The following is a 25,918-nucleotide window of genomic DNA, read 5'->3' on the forward strand; positions in this document are numbered from 1 at the left end:
CCTATTTTTCTACAATTTCCTAAAACGTGACTTGTTATACTGGGATCTAAACCTTGAAAACATGGCTTCCTGATCACCAAGTAATCAATACGGTTGCCAGCAGATAACTGCTGTGTAAGCTGATTTCTTCCAGCACCAGTGACATCCAAGACACATATCTCTTCTGCTGACTCTCAGCAGTTTTCAAAACCTCTACATGTGATTCTGACATTTTAAAAATTTATTTAGAATGTAACTTGAGATTCCCTATACAACATCTTGTTTAAAATCCTGTATTTAGGTTGGGATGAATACATATAGAAATAGCTAAACATGTGTTGAAAGAGAATTACATTCTGTGAAGTTTGGATACGAAAAATTAAGAAGGATTCTATTAGGAAAAAAAATTAATCAGAAAGACAGGAAGAGAAGGGACTTTTTAAGATAATGAGAGTGGCCAGAAAAGTCATGGGACCCACCCTGGATTTCATCCATGAGAGGAAGAAGCAGGAACTTCAGAGAACAGAGGAAATGGACAAAGTAAGGGGTAAATAGGGCTGTTTTCTGATTATGCCTTGAAAGTCCTGCTTATAAAATGGATGGGGACCCACTGTTTACAGAGGCAGGTTAAACACGCTGCAAATCTTTATGCAACACCAGTACTGCACAGTTACAATTAAATATATTTAAAACTCTCATAATCACGGTCTTCTAACAATGCCACAGGGAATTACTCTATATTATGGACAGATAATCAGAAAATCATGGTGCTTAATATTTACATAGTTTCTATTTGTTTTAACTTCTTACTCTGGAGCTCAAGAAAATCTAAAATATGTCCAACTTAATTCAAAGCTTTAAAAACAATTAAAGTCAAAGACTACTTTGAGAAAGGTGATCCCTTTAACTAATTCCTAAAATTGTTATTTGTGTTGATTCTTCGAGTCAAGGTAAATCTCTGGTGTGGTAGCTACACACGCATCCTTCAGCAGACTCAAGGTCTGAGCAGGTAGCAGGTAACCTACCTCTTCGCCAGAGCCCTTGAACTGCCATAAATTCTCCTTCCTTATGGAAATGTGAATGCTCCTGAGGCAATGATCACATGCTACGATTCAGAAGCCGCAGAAGTAATGAAATTACTTTCCTCTGTGCTTCAAGAAGACAGAGAATATGAAACTATTGATCTTTTGAAAAGAATACACAAAATATCAAACTGCCGAGTTTCAGGCTTAAAAATATTTTCCATAGCAATTCAAGGCCCACAAATGGAAAAAAAAATTGCACAGAATTATATGAGTCTCTTTAGAAGTGCACTATGGGTACTAGGTGTGACATAACCCAAGTTTACATTTGGGCAATAAGAATACAAAGGGCATAAACCCAACCTCAACAACATTCCTCTGCCAGAATCCCAAAAGTTCATCAGAAACAAGCCTTGAAGAAAGCCATTATAGAACTACTAAAGGGTAAATTCATATCCCATAATAACCAGTGTCTAAACATGTCTGACTTCCTGTACCGATTCGAAATGGCTTCTGTAAATTCCTCTGCCCTAAACTACGACTGAGGATGTGGAGGCCAGGACAGGCGTCCAAAAGCACACAAGGTTAGCAGGGACGCAGGGAAAATGCCAACGCCAGCGGGCGGAGCACTGTGCCAGGCTTCAGGACCAAAGCTAGGGCCCAGAGAAGTAGGTGACTACTGGATCTCGACTCACCTTTGCCATTTGAGCTTGAACCCCACTAGCCTTCAGGGCAGACACAGCTTTCTGGGCTGCTGCAGGACTGTCAAAGTCGACAAAACCATAACCTGAAACACAAAACATACTTGCTTATTAAGCCATTATTTTGTGACAATGAAAAGAGCAAAAGAAGGACTCTCTGGTTCCCGATGTGGGGGCAGCAGAAACGGAACCCCTGACATCCTGACACGCCACTGGCATTACCAGCTGTCAGGCTGTCTCCTTTGCAGGCTGTCTGTCCCTGGCTCTCATGAGCTAGGCAGATTTCCTTCCAAGTCAAAAACAAACCAACCAAAACAAAACTCCCAAACCTCCAGTTTTCCCCTTTCTTCAGGTGTCCTGCTTACTGAAGCAAATGACATCTAAGTTAACCAACCAAAGTTAAAAAAAGAAAAAATCAACTTCAGAGAAATAGCATTTTTATGGAACTTAACAAGTAACAGGAAAAAAAAAATGTTTATCCCACAGACTAAATTTATTTTTCAAAGAAGTATAACCATGAAATACCCCAAACATAAAATAATTGAAAGTTTAGTATGTGATTAAAAATGATTACTTATTTACTTAAAATATACCTCATGATTCCCCTTCATATAGAGAAAGGAGTAAAAATGCCTCCAAGATAGCCAAAAAAGCTGTTTCAGCAATTCATGCCCTAATGGCTAAAAACAAAACACAATACAAACAAACAAATAACCTTCTAAAAGAGGCTCTGGTTCAAAGCTTATTTATTCATAGCTTTATAAATATTTTTAACAAGCTGGTCAGGTAATCCCCAGCCACACTAAATCAGAAGCAGGGGTACAGGGTGTCAGGGTAAGGGCAGGGCAGCTACAAAATGAGCATATGGATGGTACCTAGCAGCAAAAACTAGCAACAAGCCATGAAAGAGGAAAACTATAAAACGAAGAGGACTTAAGCAGTCTAAAAGCAACAGCCCCATGAATTTTACCCAATCCAGTGAGCCACTGGTCATTTTTTGTTGTGATCACTCTTAAGTTATTGAGAAAAGGTTAAATCATACTTAACACACTGTTTAAAAGATCAGGGTAGCAGACAAAAATACTGACAGATTTTATTGGAACACAAGCCTGTTACTATGAAATAAACTTTAAATGAGTAAGAATATTTTGAAAAACAAAAGCACTGTTTGGAGGCTGCAGGGAAGGGCCAGTCCTATCACTGATTTCTTGACAGGGTAAAGATAGAGTATCTTCCACGAAAAGTACTAGTGTCCATTCAAACGGACAAACATACCTATCAACAAGGCCAAACACAGAGCTTGGCAAGGGTTCAAAGGTCAGTTGGCAATATTAGTACCCAAAGCTACTGTCTGGTAACTAAACGGGTTGTAATGAAACAGAGTAAACCATCAATTATAGAAATAGAGGTTTCAGCAGAGATGCGTTAAAGCTGAAATAAGCAGTAGCTTCCTTCTATTACTTGGAATTGGACGGAAATAAAGCCCGATTTGATTTTGACAGTAGAGAAACAGCCAGGTTGGAAAGAAAAAGAAGAGCTGGCTCAGGTAAAAACAGAGAATGGCACTCAACAGCCACATCAGCAATTAGAGTCAACACCGTTAGAGCGTTTTTAGAAACCCGTAAGTCCATGCTAATACGCAATCCTCTGTGGGGACACACACACACTGTCACCCTCGCACCTATTTATCACCCACATACAACTTGAGCAGGCTGTAAACGAAGATCCAGCTTCAATGAAAGTCGTCACTCCCGCTGATGGATATTTGAGTGAGGTCACCCCCCCACCCCACCCCCGAACACAATCTTCTTGTTGACTGTATATCACAAGACACAGAAAGATCTCAACTTTGATGTAACTGGGGTTGAACTTATTATCAGTCAAGTACGATTAGTATCATTTTACCTGTTATTTTATTAGGAGAAATCTATAATGGTTGCATTTTAGTTGTTTATATTCTTTTCTGGCCTTCTCAAAGCACAAATATTTCAGTAAATATTTTCAATAAATATTTTTGCTGTAAACAAATCTAATGGGTAGGCATGCAACCGTGTGCTCTGTCATTTTGTCTGCTGCATTACTTTCAAGTAAATATAAGACTGTATCAACTTGAGTTAGAGGTTCTGTGGGTTTCATTGCATAAATGGGTATAAAGATACTTCTAAAGGTGGGATTTGCTAAATAACACAGCAGCCTCTCACTAGAACCCTAGAAAGACTCTCCTTGGGTCTCAGGACCAGGAATAGTTATGGTACTCCTGCTTCTTGAATTTTCCTCCACATTATAGTCACTAAGCCACGGGAATAGATACGTTTTTTTATTTTTGTTTTGCCCATTAGCAAACTCAGGCCATTTTTGTAGTAAGCTGAGAATTCCTGCTCTTACCCCTCTCTTCCCCGTAGTCAGATTTATTCCCACCCATTTTTATAACTTTGTGTGTGTGTGTGTGGGGGGGGGGGACATTTGTGTGCATGTGTTCTAGTTTTATATGTAACTCTGTAAGCATTAATAAAATTATTCAATCAGTGCCACAACTGATACTCTGTAAATTTTTTTTTGGCTTGGAATTGCCATTTATACTGGTGTTGGAAAGTGTTTAAACACCTTTATTTAGTTGGGTAAAACCTGACAAAAATTGAAATGCAGAAGAACAACTGACTCAAAAAGTTTCAAATTTAATAGCTAAGGTACATGTTATTCTGAGCAATGTTTCCTTCAGTGTAATTTTCTTTCTTGGATAGAGACTCCAAAATATGCTTTGTGACCAAAAAAAAAGTTCTGTGACCTCTAAGGTCTCTAACTTTCAGGTATAAAATTCTTTGATATGGTCAACCTCAAAAAATTAGTATATAACATGTGAATTTTCTAGTTATGTGAATACTCTGTAATCCCTTATGCATTATCTATATTTATACACCTATTCATCCATTCACTTACCTGCCTTCTCATGTTATCAATGGCTACCATGCTGTCTTTTTTATGAGGTATACTGTGTTATTTCTTCTCATTTGTCCTAAAATAACTTTTTTTTCCCGGGCGCTCTCTCATTCTACTTCTAGGATTTTATAAACCCATTCTGCTCCCTTGGTCCCTTCACTCACTCACCCACCCACCGCATGTGCTGACATGTCTATTCCTGAGAGCCTGTGTGTTACAAAGAGCCCTAAAAGGTTCCTACCATTGCCCTCACGGAAGGCACTATCTCCTGAGACTCACTTTAAGAGAAGGTCTCCAGGAGACGTGCTGTTTGGACAATCAGTTCTGAATTATTCTTTCCTTTATTTTAAAAGCCCCACAAATTTCTCCACTTTTCTTGGAATACCTTCCAACTGTGAAGGCTTCGTATCATAAAATGTCCGATTTCACATGAGTATATTTTACTTACACCTTTTCTATATTGTGCTGAGCATTTTATGGAATTTTGGTTTCTAAGGAACAAACTCTCATTGGAGAAAAGTGTACTACATACAGGTAGGCGTGTTCAGTGCAGGGGAGTGGGAAGAATTCAGCCGGGGAGTCCTCTGAGTCCTTCCCTCACTTAACTGGGCAGCTGTGCTAATTTTTAACACATTGATCTGCCATGTAAGATTCTTCTCTGCTGGGGGCGGGGTGGGAGGAAAGGTAGGGTCAAGCCATAAAACCATTTGCCTACTGTGATTTTCTCTCTCAGTTTGAAACAAATGTTTGAGATCAGCTTCCTGTTTTATGCTTGCAAGAGTCCACTTTTCTTTATAAAACTGAAGGTTTTTTTTCCCCACGTCCCTGTTTTCTCAAATCGTTTACAAGTACGTGAAATAACACTAACCTTGGCAACTAAATAGAAACATTTCAGTCTACAATTTGACTCTCTAGTTTAATTCATTTAAAATATTTATTGAGAACCTCTCTACATAAAGCACTGCTTTATTCACTGTCCCTAGGCAAAACTGTCTTCATGTGCCATGTGGCTTAAACAGGGGCTTAGATATTGGCCACAAAAGCTCCTTTAAATGCAGGGACTTTGAAGAAGGCACAAATACAATGAACCACTTCAAGTCTAGATTAAAGGAAATGGCTGGCTTCTACGAGGCTTCCCATACGGTTCATTTCCATTCTTTGACTTTCTCAGACAGCGCTAAGTCAAAGCTATCGCCACTCCTTAAAAAAACTGGGGTCTAATTAATGAGGAGATTTGCCTTCTCTGCCTATTCCTGTCAACCTTATTTCAATTCATGGGGTCAGTGGTCGGACTCAAAGTCAGCTGACTCTATTCTTCCCCTTTCCTCGAAATCACATGCCCATTGTTAAGATGCTGGATCATTAAAAGTCAGAAGCACCGGGCATCAGCGCTGCCTACTGTAGACGCCTCCTCTTCCAGCTCACGGAGCTGGATGAGCTCATCCTAATTACATGGAAAACTGAAGGTCAGTGCATCAAATTAATGCAGCAGCATATTTCAAAGGGGCGTATGACCTCCCCTCCCTATTACAATTTGGTCAGTGAAAATGGTTCTCTCCTCCCCCGCTGCCAATATTGTCAACAGGCATTCAGCACAGAACAATTGGGAGTATTGAAACATGTAATTAAGTACTGCTTAAAACTACTCTATTCTAATTAATAGAGCCAATTTGCACAATATGTAATCTTTTCAGTTCTTTAGTACAGTCCAATGGTCTTCAGTAAGCAGCTCTAATCTCCTCAGGCTCAGGAAAGAAAAGCTATTTTCTAACTCTACTTCCCTTTTAAAGTAGGGGCTAAATGCCAACCAGTATCCTGCCTGTTAGCTCCACTGGAGTCAGATCTGCGACTCTGGCAAAGTGTAGCGCTGTAGGGTTTCCAGCCAAACCTCAGCCAGGGACAAATGTAAAGGAATATGCTGACACCATGCAAGACCGGAACTGGGGGACACAGAAGACTCGGTTTTTAATAAAATGGAGGTAGTAATTTTGAAACCAAAGATCAGGTTGACAATGCCGTCAGTTTCCTAGAGCTAGGATGTAGTAAATTATCATCCAAGGGAATATACCTTTGCATTTGTTTGTTGTCTTATCCAAAATTGCCTTCGTGGAGACTATCTTCCCATATCTGAAAGATAAAAAGAAAAAAAAAAAAGAACAGGAGAAGTTAAAATCAAGGAACCCTTAGGAATGGCAAAGTCCAGAGAGCATACATCCTTTTCAAGCACCTGCAAAATTTAAAGGACAAAATGTCCTATACTTAGGGGACAGACAATGAGAATTTTAAACTCAAAACTAAACTAAAAGAAGGGACTGGCTAGGCCTCCTATTTGAATCCTCAGATTACGGTTTGATGTTGACCTTTGAGGAATCAGGTACTTACCTGACACTCTTCGGACCAAAAAAAAAAAAGAAAAATGGGGGGGCGGGGCGGGGGCGGGGAATGAAGTCCCTAAGAAGATACTTCTAGCAACACTACGTGAATATAAAGCCAAATGCAAGGCTATAAAATTTACCTAACACCTTGATAACTATTAATGTTTATATGTCTATAAAGATATATAACTAATATATTAACACCTCTTTCAACTCAGTAATAATAGCTCCACATACATATGTGAAATGATAGTAACAATCAAGAATATAAAACCATGAGCCAGGGATTAAGCATTAATTTGATGAGGGTCTGTATAAATGTGATGGAATTCCTTAAGGTACAATAGATATTGGGGGAAGAAGGAAAAAACCCAGAATATTAACCTCTTAATGATCTGCTGCTGAAGATGAAGTAGAAGTGTAGCTTAGTAAGTCCATGTCCCAACCTGAACCCTTTCAGAGTGGCCACACCACAAGGTAAAGCACAGCCATCTGTGCTCGTCTTCAAAAAGCTAAGGAAAAACCTTTGAAAATTAATTCTTAAAAATTGTGGGGACTTTGAGAAATGCACGTAACTCACATCACGGATCTGTGACCTGTGCCCTCATTTATACATGTTTAATTTTACTTTCCTGTGTATTACTTTTAAAATTTCTTATTTTCTCTAATAATACTTTTTCATGATTGACCCCAAGGTCTTTAAAAAGTCTTGAAAGCTTAGGAAATGAAGCATCTGTGTAGCACTTTAAAGCATTTCTGAATACTGTAGGTTTCTGGTTTATGCATTGAACAAGCTGAAATATATTTATCTAGAAGAAACAAATGGCTTGAACCACCTCTTTTCCCTGGTTCATTTTCACTCTGTGTAATCACATAATCAAATGATTACTAACCAGGCATGAAAGTAAAGATAATTTAAGGTTCAAATGACAATTACATCCAAGAGGCATAATATCGCACAAACACCTTCAATTCCCTGTAGAGCTTCTGAGTATTTACAACATTAACACAGGTCACCATGCTTGGCAAAAAAGGGCACTAATTTTTGAAAAATCTGAAAACCAGAGAAAATAAGTGATTTAAAAACCACCTTTTTAGCAACCATTTCTCTATAGATTACTTTCATGCTGGATTTATTTATCAGCACGCTCCTTTGCAAAAGTTTTGGCTGGAAATGCTTTTAGACTGCATTCCAGTCTCAAACCTCTCCAACAGTATCCAAGAGAGTTAGTATGACTCCAGTTCAGGATAAGGGAATTGAAAGTCACAGAGATTAAGAGACTCTGCTTGAGGTCACAGAGTTCAGAGTCTTTTGTAAACCAAGAAGAAGAAAGGAAATTTAGGGAAGGTCAGGGGCTGGCCTTCTACCCTCCTGGTCCTGCTCACCCCACTAACCATGGGAGAGAAAGGGAAATGTGGGAGGTAGGAAAAGAGAAAAGTCTCCTGGGAGCACTGGCACTCAGTCCACGCCAGTTTTTCTGGGTTTCTGTTCTCTTTGATCTCTCTGCTGCTGTGACATTACTCCTCGCCACCACATCTAAGTACCCCACTTCTCCCCTGCTCTGAACTTGCTCCCCAGATCTCAGCCTACATTTCTGGGTGCTCTTTCCAGGCTTCTTCGCCCATTCGACCTCCTCTCCTCCCTCCTTAGCCAAATACTCTCAACTCAACCCTTCCTTTTCCTAGGAAATCCATCCAATTCTATGGTGTTATTTAAAGCATGTTCTCTGGTGCTTGTTTCTCCTTCCTGATTTGGGTCTTGTTTTTTTTTTAACGAGGTTATTTATTTATATGAGAGAGGGCGAGAGAGCAAGAGAGCAAGCGCATGCTACATGACTGGGGTGGGGGGGAGGGAGAGGCAGATTCCCTGCTGAGCGGGAAGCCCAAATTGGGGCTCAATCCCAGGACTGTAGGATCATGACCTGAGCGAAAGGCAGCTGCTTAACCAAATGAGCCACCCAGGTGCCCCCTGAGTTAATTTTTTGTTATTCCCCCAATGTCAGTTTTTTGTCTCTCTTTCAACTCAAGTATCTTTTTTTAAGTTAAGATACTTTGATATCTCATTCAGTGTCACCTCATGCCCACTATTTTCTAAATCCCATCCTTAAAGAGCCCAAACCCATCTTCTCTTCTTTCATTCAGTAGCAGTGTCCCACTCTGATCTCCCACCAGGCTCGAGGTCCTCAAGATACCATCCTGAGTCCAGGCAGTCAGGAGCCCTTCTGAGTTGTCTCTGACATGTTTCTAATATTCACCCTTCCCCTTCACTACCTCTAGACCCAAGCAAAAAACACACAATACTTCTTGCCTTGCTTTCAGCTTCTGGCGCTTCCAACCATATCTGCTGCTTTAATTTACTTTAAACATCACTTTAAACATGTCTCTCTCATCCCATCATTATCCCATTCTAGCCCTGTTTGAACTTGAAGAACCTGTTCAAACATTATCTCTTCCATGAAACCATCCCTAATCTCCTCATCCAAATCCATTGTGATTTTATAAGAAACCAAAAAGGGGATTACATTTACTCAGTTCCTACTTATGTTCTAGGCGCTGTGCCAGGGGCTTTGTATGCATGATCTTATTTAATTAACTTTGCAACATTCTTATGAGGTAGGTGCTATTATTGCCATTTTTACAAATGGGAAAGTAAAAGCTCATATAGATTTTAAGCCAAAAATCTCTCCTAAAACCCGAAAGCTTAAACAAATTTTGTTTAAATTCTCACTGCAATTTATTCATGAAATAATTCCGAGAAACAATGTTTCCTTTATACACTGAAGGTGTGAACGCGAAGGAAATCAACTGGGAGACCTCTTCTTATCAAGGTATGGGAGATTTGCTTTTCAAGCCAAAGTAAAGCTTTTGTTTGTGTTAAACATAAGAAATAAACATGTGGTTCATGGTTGAAAGAGGGATGTGGGGGAGGTGTGTGGGAGAAGAGATTTCTGAAATTTATTCAGTTTTACTTTCTACTGCGGTTTTCACCATGATTTGTGAGTTAAGCCTAAAAGACTTCTCAGAAAGGTACTGTCTAGGGAGCTATTCCATACCGGCCTCCCCGTAACTCCCTACATGGAGTTACCTGAGGGGTACAGAAGGGTTTACTTCTGGTGAGTTATCTTCTTTCCTGGGCTGTCCGCTCAGCAACACCTCCTGTGGCACCAGAGGTATCTTATTCAAATAACTGAACTGGAAGATGCCCCACGTTCAGTCGCTCAGGCCCTGGCTCTGGTAGCGTCTCCGTGATGATGTGGTCACCGTATGTGGGACTGGAGGGCAGAACAAGTAGTTCTGATCACGGGAGACAGGAGCTAGAACACAGGCCTGGGCCGTCTATCAAATGGTGCCTCAAGGAACAGGAAAAGGCACAGCGGGGTTCAGAGCACGCACCCTTTCCCGCGTACTAGTTCCCTCTGCGGTAAGATTTAATGATGTGGGGCAAGGGGTGCGGGGGTGGGGGTTAAAGAGGGTTCCCATTTAGTCTGATTCTATTGTTGCTCATCCGTGCCTCCGAGAGTAACAGACATTTGAGTAAAACGTCATAAATCAACCAGATACTCACTCGCCCTTGGTTGAGTTTGTTTTAAAACATCATTAAGTAACAGAGACAGGTTTGGGAGAAAAAAGCCTCTTGACTGACAGGATTCACACTCTGACAACACCAGAGAGGAGAGCAAGCCGTAGAATTTTAAAGGAAAAAAATGTGACTAGGAAGATTCTGAGGGTTTTCCCTATCTTCAAAGTAATGAGGCTCAGACCGTAGCCCTGGCTACCAGAAAATAATATTCTTTGCTAAAAGCAGAAAATCCACTCCAGAGGAAGCAAAAGGATAAAGAGTAATTAAGAGATGTGACTACAGAATCATTAGAATTTCAAAGGGAGCGGATAACAAGTCTCATATTTAAACCTATTGGCCCAAGTGAACCTGGCTGATAAAACCTTCTGCTTAGAATCTACCAGAATTTCTTCTGTTTTTATCACAGCTTGTCATTTCCGCCCCGTTTCCATTGAGATTTCTTTCATCTGCTGAACTATAAAGTCAAAGTAAAGTTTGGTCTGTCCTAAGTAAATAAAACTTAATTTTTTTTCTTCTCCGGCCCCTTCACGTAGTACCTTCTAAACTCTCTTTTTATTAATTTACCTTAATTACAAAAGAAATGCACCCTTGTAATTGGAAGACACAGAAAAGTAAGTTGAGATATTTTTTAAAAGATTTTTATTTATTTATTTGAGAGTGAGTAAGAGAGAGAAAGAGAATGAGTAGGTAGGGGCAGAGGGAGAGAGAGAAGCAGGCTCCCCACTGAGCCCGATGCAGGGCTCGATGCCAGGACCCTGGGATCATGACCTGAGCTGAAGGCAGACACTTAACCAGTGAGCCACCCAGGCGCCCCAAACAAAGTTGAAATATTAAAATTACCGCAAGTTCCGGATAGGAATGTTAAGACACAGTGGTGCCAATCCTAGACTTTGTCCAGTGGGCATGTACACAAGGAACACACATGTGTACAACCTGTGTATGTGTACACACACACACACACACACACACTCCTGTACTAGGGAACTGGCAGCTTTGGAAAACTCCCAGTTCCGTGCCCAGGCTCTGGAAAGTGAAGTCCAATCCACCCACCACCAACAGATGGCGACAATGGTTGCTCTGTTATTTTAACATTGGTCCTTCCAGTTGTAAATTCATTTAAGGCACCATGGGGTAATTTGCAGTGTCGATGTTAATTCTGAAAGGTTTTATGAACATCATTAAACCTGAAAAAGCAAGGAGAGTATAGAAAACAAAAATAAGAAAAAGTATATACTTATGATGTAAACAAAAAAAAAAAAGAGATTTTCTGTTTGATAAAGGGCAGGATACTGCGCATGCCTAGGGGATGACTGGTTTTGTTTGTTTTAATAGCTGAGCTGCCTGTGAAGGACAACTAGGGACTCAGACATCCTTTGAGATTCTGTGCCTGTGCAGAGGACAATCATCAGCAAGAAAGAGGGACAGAGAACTGAAATGACTTCTGAGTATTTGGCTATCAGTTCAGCATCAATACGAGACAATATGACCCAGAGAGTTAATGCAGGAGAATAATAAAAAGAATAGCTTACATCTCTATAGCTTTCACTTTATGCCTGGCATAATTTTAAGTCAATTATTTTAATCCCAACCACCTCTGCAATAGGTTAGGTATTATTCCCATTTTGTAGATGTGAAACCAGGGAGTGCAGCCTGGGCCCTTGTCAAGTTGCACAGACAGTAAGTGGCAAAGATGGGAGGCAGGAATTTTTATCTGGACACCATGCTGACAGCTGCAGAAACAGGTCCCCAACCACAGGCTGTTCCATAAGTTCAAAGCAATTCCTATCTTGACTCTGCACAGATCCAAATGAGTGAGGGGACGAGGGCGGACTCAAACTGTAAAGGTTTCCAGGACTGATGCTGAGAACATTCCGAAAGGAGTTTCCCGGACTTCCCGAGTAGAGACAACATGGGTCTATTTGGAATAAAGTGCCCAAAAGAGCATGTATATTAGTGGGGAGGAGGTACAACCCGCTCTAAAGCTTAAAAGGATATACTCGGTGGGAACGGATTCGGGGATGATAAGCCAAAACTTCTCTTGTTATTTTGGATTTGGTGGGGGAAAAGGAAAAAATAAAGGGCACAAACACACCCATGCAGAGACAATACTGTGTATGCCGTTTTCCGTTTTCCCCCTAGCTCTTTTTGCTGTTGTATCTTTTCAGTGGCCTCCCAGGAAATGAGGATTTCCTAAAATTTGCTTTAGCTCTCCCAACAATAGGCTGAATAGGGGAAGGAAAAGAAAGTATTAAATTACACCCATTTTGCTAATAGAAAAGTTTGTTGGAGAATACAGTAAAAAAGTAGGAGTTGCCTGTCCATGTTATTGTGTACCCTCACTACGCTGAGTAATTCACCGGGCTGGTTTTCTTTATTTACTTGGTATAGAAAGTGGTCAGCATTTGATGATGAGAAACGAGACACGGGACATTTTAAAATGAGGCAATCAATACCAAAACAAATTTTTTATGACTTTGCCTGGTTAGTACTGAAGATTTTAAATGTTACCGTAAGACTCTTCTAAGATCTACAAATATTAAAGGTATAGAAAGTCACTCCACTTTTCCTTACAGCTGTTTTGGCTTAACTCTTAACCTCCGTTAGCAGTCTGTCCCTCCCAACTGTGTGGCAGAGCGAGGGGTACCCTCGTGAGTACAGTGATTCCAGGTACATGCGACAAAACAGAAAGCTTCATCTAATGCAGCTGAAATTGGAGCCAGGCTCTGAGGGTTAAATGCTTGGCAGGAAAAGCTGCTAGAGCCCTAAAGGTCAGGAGCAAACCTGGTGCTGAAGGTGAATGGAGCACAGGAAAGACAAAGACAGTCGAGAAAGAGATCAGACCAAGAAATCAACCCACAAATATTTACAGCATGTCTCCGGCATGCCCTTCACCAGACAGAGCCTACAAAAAATACACATGATGTCATTCTTGTTATCAAAGGTTGGCCGGGGAGATCATCTTTGAAGGGATGTAAGGAATTTTTAATATTAAAAAATAAGAATACTGACGAATATGGACTTCTCTGACGAATGCTAAATAAAGGGAGGCATAAACACAGGAGGGAGGTCAAGTCCACCAGGAAAGACTCTGGGGAAAGCAGAAATTTAGGTGGGCCACGGAGGACAATAAACAGAGGAACCCACCAAATTAGCAACCCATGTTGGGGGAGTAAAGGAAGCTAAGTTTGAAAAGGTTTGATAGGGCCTTGAGTTCCAGGAAAAGAGTAAAGGAGCAGAATGTGTCTGGAAGTTTTGTAACAGCATAGTGATATGATAAAAGCAAGACTTTAGTTAAGATTAATGAAAATCTTATGGCTAGGATTAGCAGAGCGAGAGGTGCCATATTTTATTTTACTAAATTTATTTCTTTTGCTCTTGGTACTCAAGCAGGAACTGTCAAGTTCAAGAAATTACGACAGAGGGATGAGGACAGGTAGGAGTTGACTAGAAAGGTTCTAAGGGACAGAAAGGTTTGAAGACAGAGGACATCTCTGAACCAGCCTTAAATGCTTAACCTGACATCTGAGAAAGAGAGTCCACGGTGTCCAGGCTATGGAAAGCCAGTGGCGTATGTATGTCTGTGAGCGCACAGAAGCTGGAGAAAAGGAGCCACCGCAGCTCCCTTTCCCACAGGGTCCTGGAAGGCACAAGGAGTTTCAAACCCAGTCCTAGAGCCTGAGGATGAGAAACGATTTAGCAGAAGCTCAGAACATCTTCAAGGAGTCTATCCCTCCACTGGACTGGTTGTCCCACAGCACCTGAGCTGCTGGAGAATCAATTAGAGAAGCTTTAGGACCAAGTATCACATTCTTCAAGAAAAAAGAGATGTATCTACGTATCTGAATTTTAAGATAATCGCACCCCTTCAGACTACAAATAACATTGGTAATTCACACCCAGATTTCAAGATTTTTATCCTCTTCTGACTAAATTTAGAGCCATGCCTGCTCATCTGCCTTTTCAACATTCCTGGGTGCCTTAACTAATCTACTCTAACTGCTACAAAAGTAACAACGGATGCTATTTATGGCATATATGGCTTGAGCTAAATAATTCACAGAGAATGAACATTAAAACTACCTCATTAGAAATGGCTAAAATGCTTTTTTGCCATATTTGATGAAAACATTATATCTCTCTTTTAAATAAAAAGCGCACTATAAAGCATCTGATTTATTACACAGATTTGCTATTACAGTCGAGTATCAAATCTATGATGATCTGCAATCAAGGTAAAGTAGCTTTACACTATTTTATGGTCTTTTAAGAGCACACAGCACACAAAGAGTCACTTACATTACTGTATGACCATATTTTTGCCACAAGTCACAGTGCCACAGCACTTAGGGATGCAGTCACAGATGGCCAGGCCCCAGTGAGTGCTCCCAAGTACTAATACGTCAGAGGAAAATAATACTCGCTGAAAAGGGAACCCAGAATATTGCAAGTAAAATGTAGATTATCTATCATTAAAAAGAATCCTTCAAAGTCTCGGGCCATGATTAATGTCTAACTTTTAAAACAAAGGCACCTTGATTACAGAAAGTGGTCTTTATTTCTGAATTGAATTTATGAACTGACAAGGAGAGAGCATTTTTAAGAATTTTCTTCCTCTCCCACCCAAACCTGCAATATATTTGCTTTGCTTTGACAACTCACCTTCATGTCTACATTGAGTTTCACTTTACTGTATCACAAGGAAGACAATGTTATAGTAGAAAGAACCCCGAGTGGCAGCCAGCAAGGTCTATGCTCAAGCGCTCCTTTGGCCAATGACCAGCTCTGTGATCCTGGTGTAGTTGTCTGGCCTCAGTATCCCCACTCACACAGTGTCATGGTAACACCTAAGCTCACAGGACCACTGGTAAGGGGCTGACACAGTGTTCAACACATGACAGCTGCTCAAAAATTAATACCTGTCATCCTTTATCTCCCAACCCCCTCCAAATAATGGCACTTCTAATTCTTACCATTTGAAGGCACTAAGCTAGACTGCCTTCTTATTTAACTTCGACATGGTCCTAAGGTTGCAAAGGATTGAGAAAATGTAGACCTACCATTTTTATGGTTACTGTTCAGCATGGTTATTGGCATAATGTAACCACTCGATGTAAACTGGCTGAATTAATGAAATATAAACATGTACAAGAATTTTTTTTGCCTTGACGTGTTTGGTGTGGGAAATGGAGGGAGGCTGGCAGGCGTGGGGAGAAGGGAAATACTACATTTTGCCTTGGAAATGAATATGGCCTTGTAGTTTACCCCAATTTAGCTTATAAAAGCACCAATGAGGGAACCGAGGCAATTTAACAGTTTAACATGGAAGCAAATATTAGTACCAGAAAGAAAACTATAAAATGTTGGGAGGGGAGACCCAAAAAGCTAATAGAGTTTTTGTTCCTAGACTGTTTTTCATGTATCTTTAAATTTGTTGGTTTAAAAAAAAAAAAAAACCTAGAAATCTTTTAGACACACACACAATGTACTGAAAAACTATGTCAGAGTCTACAGAAACTGAGCTGCATTAAACTCCAACATTGCAAGCCATTAATGACTGCTTCATTCAAAACAAGAACAGCGTGACAGAGAGTAAAAGTAAACATGCTCTCTGAAGCAAAACAGAGTTATCTGAAACTATTAAAACAGAGTGTGCAAATTACCTAGAAATTTCTTTTGATTCTGACACAAGCAAAAAAAGGCCAGAGTCAAACCGGATATTTCCTAGAATGAACACTAATGTTGGCTTTGATCCAAAACACAGCCCCAGTGTATTGATTTCCAAATGCAGTCCGTCCCTCCTTTTCTAAAGTAATAAATCCTGACTGCCCCATGACCTTGAAAAGCCAGTCTGAAGAACAGACTGAAAAGGAAAATGATATCTCTTCTACTTATTTTAGCTCTAAGAAATCTGGGGGTACAATAGAAGTGCGTTACTAATTTAAAAAAAACAACAACAAAGAACACTTGGACCATATAAGCAAGAGAATGTTAACATAGCCTGCCAGCCCAGCTCATGCTTCTAAACTTAGATATTTCATTCAAGGGTCACTTGTGACCATGGTCACAAGAGTCACTGAGAGTGGAGCTGATGGAAAGGCACAATGGTTTCTCCTATACTGGTCTTCCTAGTAGGGCACTGAAAGTTTTTAATCTTAAAATTTAAGAAAATCAGAGAGGAATCCTCTGTCTGTGAAAGAATGGAACTAAAGAGAACTTTGGTATGAGTTTCACAAAATTGGCAAATCCCAAATGAAGGTAATATACCTCACTCTCAAGACTGCTAGAATTCATGCATTTTCCAGAAGGCATTCTTTTTCATTCTCCTTTGCAAGTAAGGGGGCTGTGAATGAAGATGGGGACTGTTTACATCACTTGGTAAGAATTTTCCAGTCTTGGTTGCTTTGAGAAATCTTGCACAATAGGAGAGGTGCTAATGGAAAGGGAAAATATTATTCAGATTCTCTAAAAGAACAAAAAAACCAGGCTCAAGAAATGTAGGCTACTGCTGATCTGAAGCAAAATTCCAGAGTGGATTAGTAAACAGAAGGTTAGAGAGACTTGTGAAAAGAACAAGTACCAGAGTCAAGTCCTTAAGAGCAAGTCATGCACATTCAAGCTTTGCTCTTTCTCTTTGCGAGGGTGGGGGTGGGGGGGTGGTACTAGGAAGACAGGGCTACTTGGGAATGCTACAAAGTATATTTTGATTTGAGCTAAATAAAAACCATTATTTGCTCATGGACTGGATGAGGACATCTGGGAAGAGAAATTCGGTTGGGATGCGTGGGTAACTGGTTAAACGTGTGTCTGAGCTGACGTCTGTTGGTCAGTGCTCCCAGCATGGAGGGAAGACTCTAGAATTGTGCCACAAAGCCCTGCTCTTGGCAGCCTTTTTTCAGTACTTAAACAATTGCATAAATCACACATATTACACATACACAGGTTCCAAAGCTGGAGAGCGGGGGTGGGGGGGTGGATATAAGATGTCAAAATTAGTACTATGAAACTATTTCAATAGTCTAGAATGAATTCTTGACCAAAGCCAACACTATAATATTTAACAGGGAAAAATAAGGCATATATAAATTCGGGGGGGGGGGGGATCAACTATAAATTTAGGTAAAGCTTCAGCTTTTTCACATGAAAATACGTGGGTTTAGGAACACATTCAAGTTCTTGGAATAAAACAGACCTAGGTTGTACTAAGAAAAATAAATGATCTGATCCTAGTAAGAATTACGCTTTGGGGCCTCTTTGGTTACCATTCCACAACACCTACCGTTCTGGGTTGAATGGTGTCCCCCAAAAGATGTCAAAGTCCTAAGCTCCAGTACCTGTGAAAGTGATCTTATTTGGAAATAGGGTCTTTGCGGATATAATAAAGTCAAGAGGGGGTCATTATTAGGGCAGGCCCCGTCCAATGGTACAGGTGTGTTTATAAGAGGGATGTCTGGATAGAGACATAGAGGATGCTGTATGATGACCTGAGGGACAAAGCTACAAGCCAGGAACACGAAGGACTGGTAGCAAACCACCAGAAGCTAGGAAGAGGCAAGGAGCCCCCGCCCCCACAGGTTTCTGAGGGAGCATGGCTCTGCTGACACCTTAATTTTGGAATTTTAGCCTCTAAAACTAGCTACCCAGGGTGGGGGTACCTGGGTGGCTCAGTCAGTTGAGCATCTCAGTTTCATCCCAGGTCATTATCTCAGGGGTGGGGCACTCAGTCCTTGCTGGCTGCCTCTCCCTCTTGCTCTGCCCCTCCTCTTAAGCCTGGGAGCTCTCTCAGATAAAGAAATCTTTAAAAAAAAAGAGAGAGAGAAGAGAGAAGCTGCCCCATGTGAGGTCTTTGTAACAACAGCCTAAGCCAACTCCTACAACTCCAGCTTGCCTAACCCTATACAAGTCCCTGTGCCCGCCCTGCTCCATCATAAGTTCTTGACCTTTCCCAACCTTCGCTTGGGAAGTTCAGTGTCATTCTGCAAGAAATACCCCGCCCCCCAGCTGAGTGCTGCGTCTGTGCTGTGTGGACTCAGAGCGGCTGGGAGGATGCTGTGGCATCGCCTGCACTGCTGCGTCCCTGTCTGATACGCACCTCTGCACGGCTTTCCTTTTGCCCATCAGGCCCCAGGATTGTTAACAGTTCAAATTCAGAATAAAGCAATAGAGGAATAAATAAATGAGTAACAGTGGCCTGCTTTCGTTGAGTGCTTTCTCCACTGACCATACCTGTTTGAAACATCTCCTCTGAGCACTTCCAGAAGACAGAGAGAACGCTGCAGACAACCATCAAGAAATCACACACCCTCCACCCCTGCCCGGGGGCAGGAAGAGCAGAGGGCCTTACAGATGCTTACCTGGAAAAGGTAAACACCCGCAGTGTTTAAGCAGAGCTAGGGGACAGCCTGGCTTAGGGATGTTGTCGCAAGAAGGATTTCACAAAGACGGACTTAGGAGGATGTGATCACTGGCAGGAAACATAAAAGTAAGTGCCACTGAGTTTTTGCACAAGTTTGATTTATTTTAAGATTATGGACTTGTCATATTTTCAGTTTTAAAATGGCCCTTCTTTTTATGAAATAACAGTGAAAGTGGTGGTTGTTTCAATTTGTGTCTTTTTTGACAAAATACAGTCTTAACTCTATACTGGATCTCTCACTCCAATGATTTTTGTTTACTGTACTGGTTCTTAAAACCCCAAAACCTGGAGAACCACTAAAACATGGCAGGTTGGTAAATGGGAGGTTAGCATCCCTGCTTTGAAAAGGGGACCAGTCTGGATGATTAAGAAGATTAATGTCGCTAAGGGGAGCCTGGGTGGCTTTGTCCTGGGTGACTCTGTCGTTAAGCGTCTGCTTTCAGCTCAGGTCATGATTCTGGAATCTCAGATCAAGCTCCTCCCCCATTATGTGGGGCTCCCTGCTTAGCCGGGAGCCTGCTTCTCCCTCTGCTCCACCCCTTTGGTCCAACTGACCATGCCCCCAATAAAAAATACCTGAGGAAAAAATGAGACAATAGGGAGAAAGGATATAGTTAGCTTCCCTCCCTCCAGTTTTCTCCAGGAAAGTGGGTGCCATTACCAGCAATGATGCCTCCTGAATTATCCTGCTGAATCAGCAGAGCACAGCCCTCAGCTCCCCAGACTTCCTGACTTCCTGCTCAGGGCTTACTTACCCCCGAATGCTTAAACTTAGTCAAGGTAAAACAGGTCCTAAATATAAATGTTGTATTTCATACTTTATCTTTAGAAAGGTCTTGTAGACTCTGCCAAGGAGAGCATCTTCAAAAGACAGCCCAGATCCTAGTGATACTAGAAAATCACTGAAGATAGGATGACCAAGGAAGAAACCACAAAGTCTCACTACATAACACAGTTTTATATATCTACACATACACCTATGTACGTACACACACACACACACACACACAGTTCTTTTCAGCTGACTGTAAAGTTCATTCTTCCCAGACGCCATCTCAGACACTAGTGGGTGGAGATGGGGGTGGGGAAGGATTGGTGAGCTTTCTTTGAGCTTGAGTTGAAAGTAAAAAGTAGGGATATGACATGATTACCTCTCCTGTGCTTATTTGAAAAATACATATTATATATAATCTATATGATCCTGGTAATATTAATTCCCACTCTCATGTAAGGTGATAACTGTTCCCTTAACACCCAGGCCAGCACCAGGCACACTAACTGCTCCATGCCTCTGACTGTTTCCACTACAAACATCCTAACTCCTGAAGAAATCAGGGAATTGGCTTTAAGCTGCAGTTCACTTCCTAGACCTGACTCCAAGCCCTTCCCAACTGTGCACTTCATTTTCAGAAGCAACGAGACAGGAATGAAGGGTAAGTGTAATAGGGGATGTGTGGTTGGAAGGAAATAAGTGCTCCTTCATCCAGTAAATGAAAAATTACATTTTCCTTCTAGCGGCTGGCCATATAACACGAGGTACCCATATACAGAACAATCAGAGAAAAGCTGCAATGGAAATTCAAAAGATGGTAACAAGCCAGGCTCTTTTAAAACCAACAAGTACTTCGGGACGTGTGAAACCATGCAACTCTTAGGCATGAACCTGGAATGGCGAACTTTCAAGAAAACAGAGACATAGACAGCGTTCATTTTCAACAGGTGAAAACGTGAATGACACAGCACCAGCTGTGACGAGATGCCCACATCTGTCAATCCATTTTGGCCATGATGAGAATTCCGAGCATTCGGTTCTAGAAATACATTCCTCCTCTTCCATGAGAACTACTTCTTTGAATCACTACTCATAGAGTATTTATCTATAGTACCTGAAGATTTCCATTTCTCTGACATCGTATTACCTAGGAAGATGCTGCAGAAAAGGCCCTTTAGAGGCTCGACAAGTTACTCTTGAGTAAACAAATGAGCTAATAAATTGGGAATCTGTAGGTCTACCAAGTGTATGATAAACAAGTGGGCAGTTAAGAACTAGGAGAAAAGCAGGAACAGGAGTTTGATTTCTGGGATAAACTTTGCAAAGAACTGCCACATTTGATATGCTATAAAGGCTTTCACATGCATGTCTTGTCCAAGCCTCATGACAAACCGGCAAAGGAGATCAGTCCTGTCCTACAGAGGAAAGGCACGAAGACTGGGGAGGAAAGGTGGTCATCTTTCCACCACACTGCAGCAGAAACTCGAAAAGAGATCAGGTGATTTGGTAGGTACAGCAAAAGAATGAGTGAATCAGGTTCTTCCTGAAGCTCACCGAAGAGCCACTTCCAGTGACAATGTGCTTTATGGAAACTGTTGGCTAAATAGAGGAGATCGTCACTATAGCCAAGATTGGGCCTGTGCCATGAAGAGTGTGTCAGGCCAAGGAGAAAATGCAACAGAACCCTCTTCTTTAGGAAAATGAAACCAAAACATTCAAAGCTAAGAGTCCATCTCTTTAAAAGTCACCATTTTAGGCTAAATTAAAAGCACACGTTTTAAGTTTATACTACTGAAAGTAGACACTAGAGACAACTTGGGGAAAACAAAAAAAGCTCTCGTGTACACTTAAGACTTTATCCTGAAATGGGGGAACAAAGGGGAAAAAAGGCCAAAGCCCTTCAGCGAATCACATAACAGAAAAAGCAAAATGATGAGAATTAAAATCTATCCTAACCCACTGTGCAGAAGGCAGAAAGAAAAAGATGTTTAGGACTTAAAGAGTATGTTTTACAGGTATGTGTTTATTCTTAGCAAAGAGAACTAAACAGATTCTGGAGAATTGGCATCTTACCTATCCATCACCTGAAAAGGGAATGAAAGAATGCAGAGGACATTATTTTGGGGGGAAATGTTTTTTAAGCTATCTTTCCTTATTAAATGATCAATCAATATGTGAAAACTTGCAAAGGCATAAGGATTTGCAGAACCATCAAGCTCTGTTCAGATTATAGAGAAGCAGGCAGAATGTTGGTGGCACTGATGCCTAGAAGCACCCAGTCCCTCTCACTGGCTGTCTCTTACTGTTACGACTGTGGAGCAAACCTGAGACGTGACAATTTCAGGACAGCAACCTCCCCTGGAACCGGTAAAACTGTTGTGTGTGAGAAATGTTAATGACAACAGTAACCATCAATGTCTTGATATAAACCAGTTCCTACTCTCACTCAACAAAGAGAAGGAAAGCGAAAGGGTGTTCAGTGTTCCATGTGTTTCCTCCACTGCAGAGGGCACAGAAGGGATTTTCATCAACTGTTGGTTAATTGGACTTGCAATCCTGATGTAACTGCATCCCATGTAGTCATGCCAATTAAAAACTTCCCACTCGACAAGGACTCTTCTCCCCAGGATCTTCATTATGTACTTCTAAACCTACAAGCAATGTTAACTGATCTTGGCTTCTTTTCATTCATAGGGCACATGTATGGATTGGTTCCCATAAGACTCCTCCCGCAGGTATTCCATGCATTTTAAATTAGTTATTTCTTAGGGTCTTTGTTGCTGGCAAAGAGGACCAGACATTCATTAAAAATATAATTTGGAATGGTCACTAAGTCTGATGTACTTCTGCACAGACGACCAACTAATTCAAACCTCTATCCCAAGTGGTTTAGATAAGCTGTCCATCACTCTTCCCTCTTAGTTTACACTGAGCAGCTTGGGTCAGAGTACAAAATGTTGTTGTTTTCCCTTTTCTGATAGAGAGAACACATGCCCTCTATCAAACCGGCGAAGATGATGACAACAACAAAGTGAAAAATTCCCAGATTGCAGAGAAAATGGCAAAAGAGGTGCATACCTCCTAGGAAGAGCAAACCGGCCCTACTCAGAGGCAACTGGTAATTTGGAGCAGAAGTTTAAAACTACTCCTCCTAAGATTAACATTGTGCATGAGGAGTCTCTGATGAAGATGATATAGCAGTATTGTAAACAGTCCAAATATTAAGCAAACTGCAGAACAGCCATAAGATCGATAGCCACTGATCATATAACCAAGGACACTGGATAACCTTGTTAGAGTGGGGAGACAGCCCAAGCCCCAGCAAAACAGGAACAAGACACTGTATTTTGTGCAATGCAGATGATAAAGGAATGATATACACATCTCCCTCCCTCGTTTTTTCTTGAAATAGCTAAACTGGCTCTGTCCCATAGGGATAGAATTCAAACCACAAATGTGACCTACACATGTAATTTCAAATTTTGTAGTAAAGAGAAACATGAAAATAATATTAATATTTCATTTAACCTAATATTTCCAAATATGATTTCAACATGTAGTCTATATTAAAAACCAGAAGTAGATACCCAACCCATTTTTCCTCCATCCGAAATCCAGGGTGTGTGTCACACCTCCAGCCCATCTCAGTGCGGACCAGCCACACAGCAGCGTGTGGTTGATGGCTATCGTGCTGTCTGCACAGCTCGGGATGTTTATGGGTTGTTGCCTCTTCTGCAGTTCAGCATTTCCCCTGCCATGGGAAATAACAGCCTGACACCGTTTAGATCATGGCTACAGCTTGCCGGCAGCTACTACTTTATGTTGCTTATGGTAGTTGCTTAGAGTAGGCACAAATTAGGGCAATAATCCCATTTTTGCACTTTGAAGTGATTTTTCTAGTCTTGGCTGTAGGGACGATACTAATCATTTACTTTTGTGGGCTAATCTTTGAGAATGTCTGAACAAGGCATACTTGAAAAGTCCTGACGGAATTTTTCTTTTAACTTATTTTGAAGGTGCCTGAGTGGTTCAGATGATTAAGCCTCTGCCTTCGGCTCAAGTTATGAACCCAGGGTTCCTGGACCAAGCCCCCCAGGCTCTCTGCTCATCGAGGAGTCTTCTCTCTCTCCCTCTGCCTCTCCCTCCCCCTGGATCATTCTCTCTCTGTCACAGAAATAAATAAAATCTTTAAAAAAATTTTTTTAAAAAAATAACTTATTTGGCAAGAGCTTATGGTTACTCTCACAGTATAAATTATGTCTTGTGGCACATAATGGCAGAATAGTCTGCAATTCTTCCCTCATCATCCCCAATTGTTGGGGCTTTGGATGAGCTTTAATCATAAACTTTAAATGGAATGAATAGCACATATGAAACAGGACTGCAGGTCAGAACGATACATTTCTTTGAGGAGCCTCATTTTAAAAAATTGGGGGGGCAACCACAGGTTTAATCACTGTTTAAAAACGAGGAACTGACTCAATCAGAAACCAGCTGGCCCTGCAGATCTGAAACCTTACTTGTCTCAGGTGTCCTATTTTAACTCTATGCTACCACGTGATGTTCGAGGAATAACCAGGGCAGGTAGAGTCTCTAAAGCACCTTCCTTGCAAATCATACAAAAAAAAGAAAGAATGAATGAATGAATGAATGAATGAAAGAAATAAAGAAAAAAGAAAAGTGTCCTCTCTTGGAGAAGAAAGTCAGTCAGGACAGGACCTGGTGCACTGAGTGTAAGGCACAGCTCAGCCCCACACACCCCCGGCCAGGCATTTCTTGCATAGGTAACGATGTTCCCAGTTGTACAAGAGGTCCTGGGAACCACATCCCACCTGGCACACCACAGCAGACACGGGTAGCAAGCTCAGGAGAGAGCAATGAACTCAACATGTAGCTTACAGATTTCCTCCAGGCACATCAAAACCAAGAACGCCATCCTTATTACATACTACAAAATGGTGGTAACCCCTCCTTAAATACAGGTGAGGCAGAAGCCCTCCTTAAATACAGGTGAGGCAGAAGATGCATAGAGATCCAGATTTTCCAAGAAGGAAAATTACTGCTAAACATATATGCTAGAAATTAAAGTTTCCGAAACCAAGGGAGTTCTTCATATGGATAATTACACGATGAACTTCATAAAAATGTTTTCTATAAATCTTTATAAGGTACATAACAGATGTTCTGAAATAGTCCATCTAATGCTATAACTGGGAAAACTGGAGCTTGTTGATCACACACTTTTTCAGTCTTCCCTTGCTATAGTAATTTGTAATAGAATACAGAACATTCAATTTATTTTTACCTATGTGCTAGGAAAAAAAGTTACTGTACACTCTATCGTCTATCTAAATAGGGTTTAAATGAAAATGTGCCGTAACTACAAGCCAAACTCGTCTCCCAACCAGACCCATCAGTCCACCTACATTGGAAAAGCAGGCATCATCTTGCTGTCTGTCCGTCTACTGAGTGACCTTTTTCCCCTCCTATGTACTTTGATCTTTTTAAAGACAGAAACCGGTCCTTATTCATTCCTGTATCTACCACAGTGCCTGTCACATAACAGGTGCTCAATAAATGGTGGCTGAATTAATGTGAAAAACATTAAGATGTGAAAAGGTAAAGTAGTGAGTGGCCATAGGGCATAGGGCAACAGGATGAGCACAGAGGACTAGCCAGTAAGCACACGCAACAGTGAGAAGTGGGCAGGTGGGGGAAGGAAAGAAAGAAGCCTACTTGTTCCCTGTCCTATCCGCAGGTAGAGGAACTTCACACAATGTCACGCACTCAATCCCCCCACTTTACGGCAGAGACCACCGAGGCCAGAAAGGAAAAGCAATCTGCCCAGAATCAGCCACCGATTATACACGGAGCCAGGGCTGAACTAAGCCTGCTGTGCCAAATCGTATCCCTTTCCCCCATGCCCTCAGCTCCAGGGGAGGAGCAGGGAAAGAAAAAGCCAAGGCGCCAGCCGAACAGACTCTGGAGAAAAATTCCGTGCTGCATGATCCAAGTAGCTACCTTTCTCCTCTTTCTTCTCCTTCTCACACATCTCATTCTGTTTGACTAAATCAAGTTCATTTTCATTATGAATAACATTACAGTCTGAGCATAAATTCTCAGTTAATGATCAAGTTAC

At 41.2% G+C, this 25,918-nt stretch overlaps 1 protein-coding gene across 7 annotated transcripts in view; it reads right to left on the minus strand.

The window, feature by feature from the left end:
- The window catches only part of RBMS1 (RNA binding motif single stranded interacting protein 1), a 209,689-nt gene that overhangs the window by 36,522 nt on the left and 147,249 nt on the right, over nt 1–25,918 (minus strand). For all 7 annotated transcript variants that reach the window (XM_059394057.1, XM_059394056.1, XM_059394059.1 and 4 more), the window contains exons 3-4: nt 6,708–6,766; nt 1,697–1,788 (exon numbers count right to left, since the gene is read on the minus strand). In XM_059394057.1, coding sequence (XP_059250040.1) covers nt 1,697–1,788; nt 6,708–6,766 — 151 coding nt within the window. The remainder of the gene's footprint in view (nt 1–1,696; nt 1,789–6,707; nt 6,767–25,918) is intronic.

This window comes from Mustela nigripes, chromosome 3 (genome assembly GCF_022355385.1).
Source record: "Mustela nigripes isolate SB6536 chromosome 3, MUSNIG.SB6536, whole genome shotgun sequence".
Lineage (NCBI taxonomy): Eukaryota > Metazoa > Chordata > Mammalia > Carnivora > Mustelidae > Mustela > Mustela nigripes.